General features: G+C 37.0%; 2 protein-coding genes across 3 annotated transcripts in view; one reads left to right on the plus strand and one right to left on the minus strand.

Annotated features, from left to right (window-relative positions):
* Window positions 1-8,084, plus strand: part of STX18 (syntaxin 18) — a 135,497-nt gene extending 127,413 nt beyond the window's left edge. For both annotated transcript variants that reach the window (XM_027836249.1, XM_027836250.1), the window contains 4 exons: window positions 1,336-1,394; window positions 2,589-2,658; window positions 5,204-5,284; window positions 6,650-8,084. In XM_027836249.1, coding sequence (XP_027692050.1) covers window positions 1,336-1,394; window positions 2,589-2,658; window positions 5,204-5,284; window positions 6,650-6,745 — 306 coding nt within the window. In that variant the 3' untranslated portion in view covers window positions 6,746-8,084. The remainder of the gene's footprint in view (window positions 1-1,335; window positions 1,395-2,588; window positions 2,659-5,203; window positions 5,285-6,649) is intronic.
* The window catches only part of NSG1 (neuronal vesicle trafficking associated 1), a 44,442-nt gene continuing 38,335 nt past the window's right edge, over window positions 6,741-12,847 (minus strand). Inside the window, exon 5 of the mRNA XM_027836251.1 lies at window positions 6,741-9,921. Within this exon, the coding sequence (XP_027692052.1) occupies window positions 9,721-9,921 (201 nt within the window). The 3' untranslated portion in view covers window positions 6,741-9,720. The remainder of the gene's footprint in view (window positions 9,922-12,847) is intronic.

Genomic DNA, 12,847 nt, shown 5'->3' on the forward strand with positions numbered 1-12,847 from the left:
TGATTTGTCCACGGTCGCACAGCTAATCAGTGTCATGGGTAGAATTCGAACCCAGTTCCTCCTAATTCCAAGTCTACTGTTCTTTTCACTAAACTACTCTGCCTGTCAGTGAGAGACAACAGGGCAAGAGATTTTCACTTCAGTATGTCAGTGCTGAATCACAGGAGTAAGAGATGCTGAGCATTTGCTTGCCATAGAATAAGGGAAGAGAATCAGTCAGTTTGGGGCTCCTCTCATCTCGTCCCTCGTGGTAACTGAGCATAACATTAATGTAGTCAGCGTCCAAGGTTGGTCATTCCAAACCCTGAGAGTTCTTTCGACACTGGCATTTTGAACCCTTGACCCCTTGTCAATGACTATCACTGATCTTGCCCTGCCAAGCCTCAGCCTTGGATCACTCTCACCATCTTTTGCTTTCACTCCTACACAGAAGCTGCTAAACCAACCTGAAGATCACCAAACTTGTACTGACTGGGTCCACTGCAAATTTATTTTACATAACTTCAACTGAGCCCTCTTGCTTGGGGCAGACATCCCCCTAACTCACCAACTGGTTTGAGGCCTCTTGGTTACCCCCAACCTGGTTTAGTCTGTCAGCTGAGTAGGTTTATGAGGTGTTGCCTTTGTGCATACTACAGCTTCTTGTAGCCCCCAATGGAACTTAGAGTAAGGGGACAACACCTGCACTAATACAGTTGCTAAAATACAGAATACATGAATATTGCTAAGGACTTGTGACTTCATCATAGTAGGGAATTCCCTCCACCAAAGAAGATTGAAAATCTGTCTAGAAGTTAAAAGGTAAACCCTAGGGAGTTGCCTGAGGCAAACAAGGTGAGTGGATTGCTTAGGGTCCTGTAGCTAGTAAATGTCAGTCAGAATTCGAACCCATTTCTTAATCCAGGCCCATACACTACTCAGTGCAACCTCAGTCCAGATTCATTTATAATTACAAAACAAAATACTGTGTGAATCTAAGAGGGAAGTTCACCCATGACCAGGAGTGTCAGGGAAGACTTCATGGAGGGAGTAGCATTTGAGTGGGGCTTCATTTTAAAAGAGGGAAAAGATGAGCATTGTGGGGTTTTTTTCTTTTTCTTTCTTTTTTTTTTTCCTCAGTCAAACTGCAAAAACTTGTAAACTTACACTGATATTTTTCAAGCTGTTGTAGCATCCCTCAGGTACACCGTTCCTTCTCTAAATGTGAAAATGACTACTGAAAGAAATACTGATCTGATTTTTCAGTGTGTGCGTCACAATATCCTCTTGTTTCATCTGCACTTGAATAGAAATCAGTATGATGCCATCCATACAGTGTGTTTGTTTCCTTTCCAGTTTGAACAAGAAAATCAGAGACTTGTTGGTGAAATGAACAGCTTGTTTGATGAAGTGAGGTATGTTTCTCATTTGTGAATGAAAACTTACATATTTTTCACAAATATACTTTGAGCTTTTCTTAGCAAGTTTAGCATGCATATTCATTATCACACTTTGATGGGGAAATATACATGTCATAGAGAAAAGGAATATAATAAGCCAGGATGTAGACCTTCTGAGTAGCCAGCTGAGCACTTAAAAGCAGAATGCTAATAGAGTATTTAAGAAATTGTTGTTATTTTTAATAGCAGCAGCAACAATAATAATGATGATGATGATGGAATATTGACTCTCCAAGGCTTCATTTGGCATGAAGGTCCTACCAAGCTAACAAGGCTTTGAGTATAGGCCCAGTGACAGACTATGTATTTCATGACCAGACTGCCTAAACACAAGAAGGCTCATGATCAGAAGGTTGTTTACCATGGAATAGATACACTTCTTTTCAGTCTCGCAACTTGTGGAGACAGGTGTTTTCTTCCGTGGAGAAGGGAATACTGACAAAAACCACAGATGCTTCAAATAATAAATATGGCGTCTAGGGAACCTTTTACACTGTGTGGTTTGGAATTTTCCTGCCACAACTCTTTTAGTGTCAGTCAAATGTGTGGAAGGTAAAATTGATTATGTATTTTGCAAAACACATATAATACAAAAGTTGGTATCTACCCCTCATACTTTTAAGAATCTGTCTCTTGTAGGTATCAGATGACAAACATAGTTCAGTGCTGGGCCCATACTCAAAGTCCTTCTAACAAATTTTAGAATTCTGTAGCTAATTTAAATATGTGTTCTTACATTACTTCATAGATGTTCACGCAAAGGAAAGAATATTTGCATATTACATCTCCTTTTTTTGATAAATGCCAATTTACTCATTAGATCAGCATAGATTGCCACAGATAGGGAAAACTAGATAAAAGAGTAAAAAAAAAAAAATTAAAGGTAAAGCCATACTTAAAATTAATCTTCCCCATCATCCTCTCCATGCAGTTAACTGTTTTGAGTTTCTCCAACATACCTCCACCATCACATTGGAAAGACTTTTTCTTTGGGGGTCACTAACAATCCATAATTTCTGGCAAAGTTATCACATTTAGTCATACTGTGGGGTTTGAACTCTTAACTCTGAAATTTTATATCTTTCATGATATATGAATCAAGTTGTAGTTGACATAAAATATATTAAATCCTTTCTTGTTTTTATGAAGGCAAATTGAGGGAAAAGTGGTTGAAATTTCCAGACTTCAAGAGATATTCACAGAAAAGGTTTTGCAACAGGTAAAGATGTCCTTATGTAAAGTTGGAATGTACTTATCATGAATGACTTAACATTTCTTAATCACGTTATTTTTCTGATATTGCCTGATACTGTTATATCTTCTGTAACATTCTAACAGTGTTCTTTTATAGTATAACTAATACATTATGATTAATCCATTATAAGCAAGCCCTTCCATAAGGGCATGAAACCCTTCTGTAATGTCCTCTGCACAATCAGTCAAGGTACAAAACAAATCAGATAGTTGGTCATGAGCCAAATGAGTGATTGAACCCCAGCAACTTTAGCTCCATTGATTGTCAGTATGCTTACCGTCCCCATGTTCAATAATATTTTCAAGGGACAAACAGCCCCCATTTCCATTCTCACCTAACATTGTGTTTTGGCAGAACATGTTAACAACATTAAGTGGGAATAAGCCTGTAGTATTAATTAGTAAAGCACACTGAAGGTAAAATGCTAGGTATACTTTTCCTGAAGGAACATGTGATTAAAATAAGATAGTTAACAAAATAAAAATGAATCTAGAAACCTAACAGCTAAGTATGGGAGTTTGACAGAACCTAAATTAATAAGTCTGACTCCCCTCTAAAACTGTATAGTGCTCAATAATGCAAAGGGTGTAGATAAGAAATGTCATTGTTTTCTATTAGAGTGATTTATACTTTATGTTGCCTACTACTTAACTGAAATTTTGAGATTCCCAAAAAAAAAGACAGGTGATAAATATTTTGTTTTGTTTAGAAAATTTTACCTGATAAATCTGCCATGTCTGTCTTAATTTTCAAAAACTAATGATGCTTAAGAGAAAAATGTCTCTTCTCTTAGTTGTTAGGGTAGGCAACTTTGACATAAGAAATTTTAACTAAAAAATTTACTTTCTTTAAACCACATAGCAATAATGAACCAGTTCTTAAATTTCATTCATTAAATCCAGAAACAAATTGGGTTTTCACTTTCACCAAACACTATTTTTAATAATGTTTTAAAGTATTATCAATTCATATATATGATGAGATTAATATCAGAAAATTAATAGTGATTGCCCTTGTGTAGAATACACAGTTGTAGATCATTAACCCAGATTTGTGGTGCAGTCAGAAATTCACGTTTTTATTGTGGAAAAACAGATCTGTTACATGTCTGCAGTGTAAAAAATAATGTGCATGATCACTTTATTAGAACAACTAATAAATACTCCAGGTACTGGGTACTGACACAGGTACATGTCTTTCCAACTGATACCTCTCATGTATAATCATTGTTGCTATTAACTTGTGCATTATAAAAGTGTACCCAGGTTGGGTTGAATTACAGAAAAGGCATGCACTAACTGATTAAAGGTCATAATTAATAAAATTACAGAATTACTTTAATTACAGAATATCTTCAAGTACATTTTGTAACCCCAGTTATTAAATGAACAGTTTAAGTTAACACATGGATTCACCGTATGAGAATGGTGGTGCCAAAGCATTCAGAAGTTTGTTCACCTGTGTAGGCTAAAAATTGCTTCAGAAGTATTTGCTTAGCAAGTTGTTTTTCATAGCTAATGTACAAGTAATTGCAACCTTATTCATGTCTAAGTTGTCACAACTTCTTTATTAAGGAAATAATCATTTTGCCATGTATGAATTTTGGTCTGACACTTTTTTCAGACCAGGCAGTTGTATTCTCCTGAAGTTTGTTCATAATAGTTGTCAGTTGTATGCTCATTTTCTTCAATTTGCCTTTTCCTTTAAAATTCTCTTATATTGCCTGTCATGGTGATCCCTATATGTTTGGGGGGAATTTTTTTTTTTAAGACTGTTTAATGCAGTGCTCTGGATAGGTGCCTCTTAGGTGTTTGCAGAATTGAAATTGATCACTGCATATAGAGTTTCTATATCCTGCCCTTGTTTCTGAGACTCAGAGCAATTGTCTGCCCTGGTTTATCTATATGGTGAGGATATTAATATTGATTGATCTCATAGGAATGCTAAACTTCTAGTAACTAATTAGCTTTTGCTTTAAGGTTCTCTAAAGAACCATAATTAGAAGGTAAAAGCAATAACAAGTATCGATGCTGTTCTTAAGAATGAGTAATACATTCTTTGTAATTACACAGCTAACATTTGTACTCTCTCAAACTGAATGTTAGCAATACCACACAATCTCGAAGTTGGAAGAGAACGCAAATGAGACAATGTATGTCAACATCATCTCTGCTGTTTTTGAAGGAAGAGAGACAAGCAGACTTATAAAAAATATGTCAGTGTTGGAGAGGAGAGAACCTGTTAGCCAGAAATCTTATTGTGCAGTCATAAGAGTGACATCTAACACATCACCTTTTGTTCATTTTTTCCAAGTATATTAATGATGAATGACTTTTTAAAAATTATTTGAAGACATCTTGCATTCTGATTTGGGGTTTGGGTTTTTAGCCATTGAATGCTTGTAATATAGAGACTAGAATAGAATATTAAATCCACATTTTTTTTTTCCTAAATACACATTTATGTTTGTAGGTTAAAAATGCATTTATCTAACATTTTTCTGTAATAGGAAACTGAGATAGACAACATTCACCAGCTTGTTGTGGGTGCAACAGAGAATATCAAGGAAGGTAATGAAGACATAAGGGAGGTAGGTAAACATTCTAAAGAATTCTGTGGATAAATATCCTGACGTCTAGTTTTGGATGGGTCTTTGCACTAATTCCCAGTGGTGTCCTAATTATTCAGCTGTCCTTATTGGGAGGAGACTAGAGATAGCCTAGATAATAATTATTCATCTTAATACCAGGTATTGATATTGAGAATTCAGTTGTGGGACCTAAAGTGATGTACCTTGTTCATATCTAGATACTTAACTCTGGGTATGTGTGATTAGATCTGTGTTCCCCATTTGGTATGTGCTGGATTCTGTGGATCCCTCTAAATAACAAGAAACCTAGAGAAAAGATACTCCTGTGAGGGGCCACACTAACCTAGTACCATAGCCGAACTAGAGTTTGTGCTTGAAATGCATGGCATTTCATGTTCGTGGTCTATTATTGGAAATACCAAGCTCCTCAGTTAAGTCAAACTTGATTTTCAAACCTTGCCTTATATGATCAGTATTTCAGTTTTCTGAGGGGCTCTTTATTTACTTCTAGCTATTGCCAGATATTTGCTACTCTGAAATTTACTTTCATGACATTTTATTTTTGTTTTCCAATACAAGTGTTCATGAATCAAGCTCCATGGGCATCTGCTGAACTGCTGCAGAAGTTTTGTAGTAAGATTTCTCAAAGTTGACTGTTAGCATGGGTGTTTTTTTTTGTTGTGGTGGTTTGTTTGTTTCCTGGTAGTAAGGATATTGTACTTTAGTCCAAATAAATATGTCTTCTGATTCATTTAAACATGTGTCTTGCCTTTATTTAGTAATTAAATTTACTATGTAAAGGAAACATGTACCAAATTACATATCATTGTTAGCGTGGTAATGGGAGAACATTTGAGATTCCCAGGCAACAATCAGAAGCAAATGGAGAGCATTGGGTTTGGAGTCAGAAGACCTGGATTTAAATCCCAGTTCTGCTTTTTTTGATATGTGACCCTGGAAGTTACTTTGTCTCCCTAAGCCCCAGTTTCTTTGATTGCAAAATGAGGGTGTTGGACTAGAGGATCCCTAAGGCTTAGATTCTATGATATCATCCATGGAGAACAGAAATAGTAATCTTATAATTCAAGGTTCGAAAACAGAATTTGACTTAATCCATGCAGTGTGACCTAATGAAAAACCTGGGCTAATGATATGCCATAATGAGAGCCCTAGAGTACAAGCAATAAATAGATTTCTGCAGTAACTCAAATGCAATATGGCTCCTAATAAAATTTTTTCCAGAATCATGGAATTTTAGAGCTAGATAGGGAATTTAGAGATCACATACAGAGAAGTAAATAGGATGTATTTGTGCTTTCTAAAAATTTAAGTTAGGTAAAGTGATTGAACATTTTTGTTTTGCAGGCAATTAAAAACAACGCAGGATTCCGTGTTTGGATTCTTTTCTTCCTTGTGATGTGTTCATTCTCCTTGCTTTTCTTGGACTGGTATGATAGCTAGTTGTGGTTGGGTTTGGGGTTTTGGTTTTTTTTTTTTGGTGTCTTTTTCATTCTGAAGGCCTTGGTGCCTTGCTCATCCGAACATTAAATCACAGAACACTTTGCTTTGAACAAAGCAGAATGTACTGTATGGTGTTTTATGCGACTGTCACCCAGTTGTGACTCAAGAATTTTACAACGAAGTCACTTACGGATGTTTGTATATGTACACACTCACAAAGGGAATCCTCAAATTATTTCAGTACATTTAGTAGACACAATGAATTCTTGCACTTACAAGGTTTTAGTTTAGTAATAAAAAGTAAAATGAATTGTTGACTGAAACCTTTTTAAAAACCTAAAACTACACTGAGTAGCTCAGTAGTAGAGAAATTCAGTTTCTTATCAAAATGAGTGATATTGTGAAGAATGCTTTTGGTGTGCAGAGAATGCATAGACCCTAATTTGAGGAAGAGATTGTGCAGGGAGACTGATTTCCCATCTTGTTAGACCTAACATTTATGTAATCTCCCTACAAAATGATTATTTCTGTTCTTTTTCCTGTAACTTCTCATCTTACTGAAATGATTAACTGTTCATTCACAAAGGCATATTGTATTTGTAGAAAAGAAAAATGATAGTCTACGTGTTAATCTTATGAGTTTGTTTGACATGATTTAACTTATTGTAGATTATAAATGTAAAAATTAAGATTTCTAGATCATTCAGAGTATACACATCATGTAATGACAAGGTACTGAAACATTGCAATAGAACCAAAGATCAACTAGATAAAAGCCAAACTTATCAAGTATTTATTTCTAGGGTATAATCAAGGCATAAACTCATAGACAAGAACCAGTAGCCTAAGGTAGGTGCTGTTTTTGACTGCCTCCTGAACGGAAATATCACGTTGTATGCTTTTATGACAGGGCTGGCAGGTAGTTCATATTAGGCTCAATCTCCTGCTATTATGTTCAGAGGAGTTCTTTGTACAGAGAAGATCTACATTGGAAGTCCTGGGCCTACTTTTGTCCCTCGGCAGTTGGCTGCCTAAAGAGTAGAAATTTGAAAGATTAATTATTGATTGAAAGAGCAAACATCTGTGAACCACCTCTATGTAGGCCACCCTGTGACAAGAAGCCTTGCCTTGTCTCAGCATCTTAATGTCCCCTTTGTAAATGTGTTGATGTAATTTGTTCTGCTGTAATATTTGGAAAATGCATGTGACCTCTCAAAACAGATATTAGGCAGCCAGTGATATCCTTATTGTACTTTATTTACACAGAGTGAAAATGTCAAAAGTTACATGCGAATGAATTTACATTCAATAAAGTATATAATCTACTATAAAACGCAAACATGGTTTGTTTTAATCATGTGTTTACATGGATTTCAGTTCTTTTTTATGCAGGAAAAGTTTTGGCACATAATTTATTGCTTTTTATGCATTCCACACAGCTTAGTGACTGTTACCCTAGTCTTTTACAGTACATAACTGTTCAGTGAACACTCATTATATGTTTGGTACTTAAAACAGTAGAATTAAGAAAGCATGGTCCTTGTTTAGAAACATTCTTGATAATAAAATATATTTGTCTTAGAAGAAAAATTAAGGAACCTAGGGTAGAATTGACCATGCTCACCGTGTTTGTTTTAACTAAATCTGGGTGAACAACCTACTACTGTTTGCTTTTATTTCGGTTATCTACTAAAAAACAATGAAACTTTTGACATGTCCACTAGAGATAGCACATCCAAAATAACGTGGAGGAAAAAAATTGTGAATATCTTTTTATATTTAATCGTTTTACACACTTATTTTGTCTAACTGGCAATTTTGTAAACATATATTTGATGTTCAGAATAAAATTGAAATATGATTTTCTTACAGAGATTGTGAAATGAAATTTCCTATTTGAACCTGCAGCTACAACACTGATCTCCATGTCCTCTTTAACCTGTTCCTTATATCTTGGGTTATTATACCTGTTTCCCAGTTTTTGCAATTCAGAAATTCAAAAAGCTTAGATTAAAACAGCCACCACAATTTTATCTCCCTTCCCAACCCACTCCCAACTCCTGTAGTGCTTCCTAATTAACTTGCAAACAGTAAGATCAGTGCAGATCCATTTCTAATGGAATATAAAAATGAACCAGTGTGAATGAAGACTTCCTTTCCTATCAGATAAATTACAGAGTAGACTATCTACAAAAAAAAAAAAAAAAAGGGTTTCCTCACTGTCCAGGACGGCCACCCAGGAGGCCACTTCTAAACAGAACACCCTTCATCTCCTTTCAAAAGTTGCCAAAACCACCAAGGAAATGCAGTGATGTTCTGTTGATAGTGATAAGAAAACCCCAATGAACATGCCTTGTTGTAGAGAACCTCATCATCACTTACAAGTCAACAGCAGGGGAGGAAATGCAATAAATATGCCACCTGATGAATTTTTCCCCCTTAGGTCTCTAAACCAGGCATTACTGGATGACCTAAGTGTCAGCATTGTTATCATTTAATTTGAGCTGGAAAGAATTTTTAAGCTCTGAAAGTTCACTGTGAGCTAAACAAGAGATCACTCTAGTTATGGCTGTGGTGTTCAGTTTGCAAAACAATAAGGTGATTAAAAATATATGTATTAATTCAGACAAGTAAAATGCATGATTTATCTGAAGACCAATCCCTGGCAAATCCAATATACATTTATTTTCTGACAACATCCAATAAATCCCAGGCTATATCTGGGTTAGCTAACTGAAGATTTCTTAATGTGGGGAATGGCATCAGAGCTCTTTAAGCAATGTTGATATGCACTTGGTTGTATGCCCATGAATGTTCTGCAGCAAGTTTTATTTGCAAAGCAGTATCAGCAAACAGAAGCAGTTGCACCATAAATGAGTAACCTCTAAATTATCCATAATTATATTTAATGAAATGTTCCTTAAAGTCCCTTTGTTACCTTAAAATGACATATTGGAAATAATGGGCCTATCCCACTAAGCTGATTTCTCAGCGGCTTCCGTCTCCTGTTCTGACAGTTTCTCCTCTGACAGCACCGACATCCATGGAGATACTGAGCGAGTGATGGTTTGCTTGGCCAAGTTGTAGTGGTTTATGACTGTGTAAAATTTCCCCCGGGCATTGGAGTCTTGTTCCGAGTAGTAGTTCTCTAATCCTGCTGGAATGCATTGATTATTCTGAAAGAAAAACAAGTTATTTAAACACAGTCTTTTATCTCAAAACAGACACATGTTGCTGAACTTCCACCACAGTCTCTTGGATCTGTCCTCTCCTTTGTCTTCCAACTGCCATCAACCTAGCCCAGAGTATTATTTCACTGTCCTGGACTAATGCCTCCTAACCAGCACCTCCCCTCTCCAATCCCTCCTTCAAACACTACCATATTAATCTTTCTTATACACAGACCTGAACATGTCACACCTTGAACAATAACAACAAAAAAACCCACCTTCTCAATAGTTTCTATTGCCTAAAGAATACAATCCAAACTCCACTATAACAAAGCCCTCCACTATATGTTACCACCCTGCTTTTCTTGTCATATCTCTTACTAATGCATGTATCCCACACTTTCCCATCAACTTCCCATCAAATGCCTGAAATGCCATCCTTCTCTTTCTTTAAAAATCATATTTATCCACTAAAACTCAAACGCCCCTTTTGCAAGAAGTGGCTAATGGTGCAATGGATAGAGTGCTGGGCCTGGAGTCTGGTTCAGATGGAATTCTAAGTTCAAATCAGCTTCAAACAACTTATCAGCTGTGTGACTTCTCTCCCTGCTCCACCCCCAGCCTTGTCAAGTCACTTAATCTCAGTATGCCTCAGTTTCCCCAACTGTAAAACAGAGATGAAGATAATAAACGCACCTACCTCTCATGGTTATTGCAAGGGTCAAATAAGATATTTGTAAAACATTTATCAGAGTTCCTGGTGCTTAGTAAATAAATGCTTATTTCCTTCCTTCCTAATCCATACCCCCTCTCCAACTGGAAATGAACTTTCTTTCTTCAGACTTTATATTAGCACTTTCTTCTTGCCATATTATATTACTTCTATGTGTATGTGTTTCATATCTCTAAAAAATGATCAGCTCCATTAAAACAGAGACTGTGTTGTGTTTATCTTTGTATCTCCCTGCACATAACTAGATTTTAAAATGCTGAATTGAATTTGTTGAAATTTGATATTAGCAATACACTTCCCTGGGCTGGGGAAAGGGGAAAACTCATCTTCCCAACTTCAAGTCAGGCCTCAGACTCTTACTAGCTGTGTGACCCTGGGCAAGTCACTTCGCCCTTTTGCCCCAGTTCCTCATCTGTCAAAGGAGCTGGAGAAGGAAACGGCAGAACCACTTCAGTATCTCTGCCGAGAAAAGCCCAAATGGCATCACACAGAGTCAGACAATGAAAAATGATTGCACAAGGACATTAATAGCACTTTCTTTATAGAACAAAGCATTGCTTTGCCATAAGATCAGGTTGCAGACAGAGTTAACTACAGACTAACCAGAAAACCACTGTGGGTTCAAGCTGTTGAGAAATAGTGGGCTAGCAAAAAAGAACAGTGGACTTGAAGTCAGAAGACTTTGGTTCAGATCACGGCTTTTTTCCTTACCTTGAGCAGGTGACCCAACCTTAAGCTGGGTTAACCTCACCTGTAAAGTTAAGAGTGTTGGATTAAAGTCCCCTCTAACTCTAAAATCCTGTGCAATAAATTAATAACAAATTAAACTAATAGAATTTCCTTAGCAAGACAGGCAGCTCAGCCTGAGGAAATACAAAGAATAATTTCACCTTTTTTTTTTTTAACAGTCCATTATCTGCCTCAGGATCAGTGATGATTGTAACCTACTGTACATGGAGGAGATGGGAACAAATGAATACTGATTCTGGAACATGCCCAGGAAATTGCATTTTGTTTGGTGGTGCTGCTGAGTCATTTCTGAGTCGTGTCCGACCCTCTGTGACCTTATTTGGTGTTTTCTTGGGAAAGGTTACTGGACTGGTTTGCCATTTCTTTCTCCAGAAAGGTTGAGTAACTTGCCAGGGTCACACAGCTAGTAAGTGTCTGAACTCAGGAAGATGAGTTTTCCTGATTCTCAGCCCAGTGCTCTATCCACTGGGCCATCCAGCTACATTTTGTTGCTAAATCCTTATTTGAGTCCATTTTCCCTTTATCATTTACTTCTCTTTCCTCAAAGAAGTGTATAGATTAAGTGAGCGCCCTAGTGGGCTTCTGGTCCTTGAGCTTTTACCATCAATTCTTGCCCCATACTCTTTCTGTAGATGAGTAAGATAAGCTGAATTACTTGACCCATGTTGAACTTTTTCCTCATGATGAGGCAAAACTTGACATACCACAAATCTTGGGCATGAGACTAGTGAGGCAATTAACTGTCATCTGCAGCATGAGTGGAAAGACAGAAATCCAAAAAAATGTTTTTCCAAAACTGGCCATTGACCAGCTAGTCAACAATAGATACCACAGTGACTTTGGCCTAGGGCTGACTTCATTTGCCAAATGAGATAATATCTGTAAAGGACTTAGCACAGTGTCTGGCACATAGTAGGTACTGTATAAATGCTTATTCACTCCCTCTGCCCCTTCCCTCTGGGGAACAAGTGCAAACAAGGCTGGATTTGGAATTAGGAGCCCTGGGGTTCAGATGTCAGCACTTAACTACACTAACTCTATCCTTGGAGAAGCCAAGACTCAGATTCCCCCATAACATCTACACTGTCTTAAAGCTCAGAAATCTGAGCGCCTCCCGTTTTTATACTACTGTAGTATGCCAACTGGCTAAAATTAAAAGGGTAGATAAAATCAGGGTAGTTGCCCCTGATGTATTTCCCTCCTAGTTAAGTGGACAAATGAGATAGGAACACAGATAGCTATAAAATGTTACATGAAAAATACATTAAGATGTTGCAAAGTGCTGTGTGAAGCCTGAGGAGAAAAATCAACCAGCAGATCAAGAAAGGCTTCGTAGAGGGAGTGGCATTTGAGTTTTAGATGAACCATAACGTGCCCAGAAGGTGATTGTGTGAGCTCCAACCAGAACGGTAGCAGCCACGCCAGGTCATGGAGGGCTTTCAACACCAA

This window comes from Vombatus ursinus, unplaced genomic scaffold (genome assembly GCF_900497805.2).
Source record: "Vombatus ursinus unplaced genomic scaffold, bare-nosed wombat genome assembly UNPS02014818.1, whole genome shotgun sequence".
NCBI lineage: Eukaryota > Metazoa > Chordata > Mammalia > Diprotodontia > Vombatidae > Vombatus > Vombatus ursinus.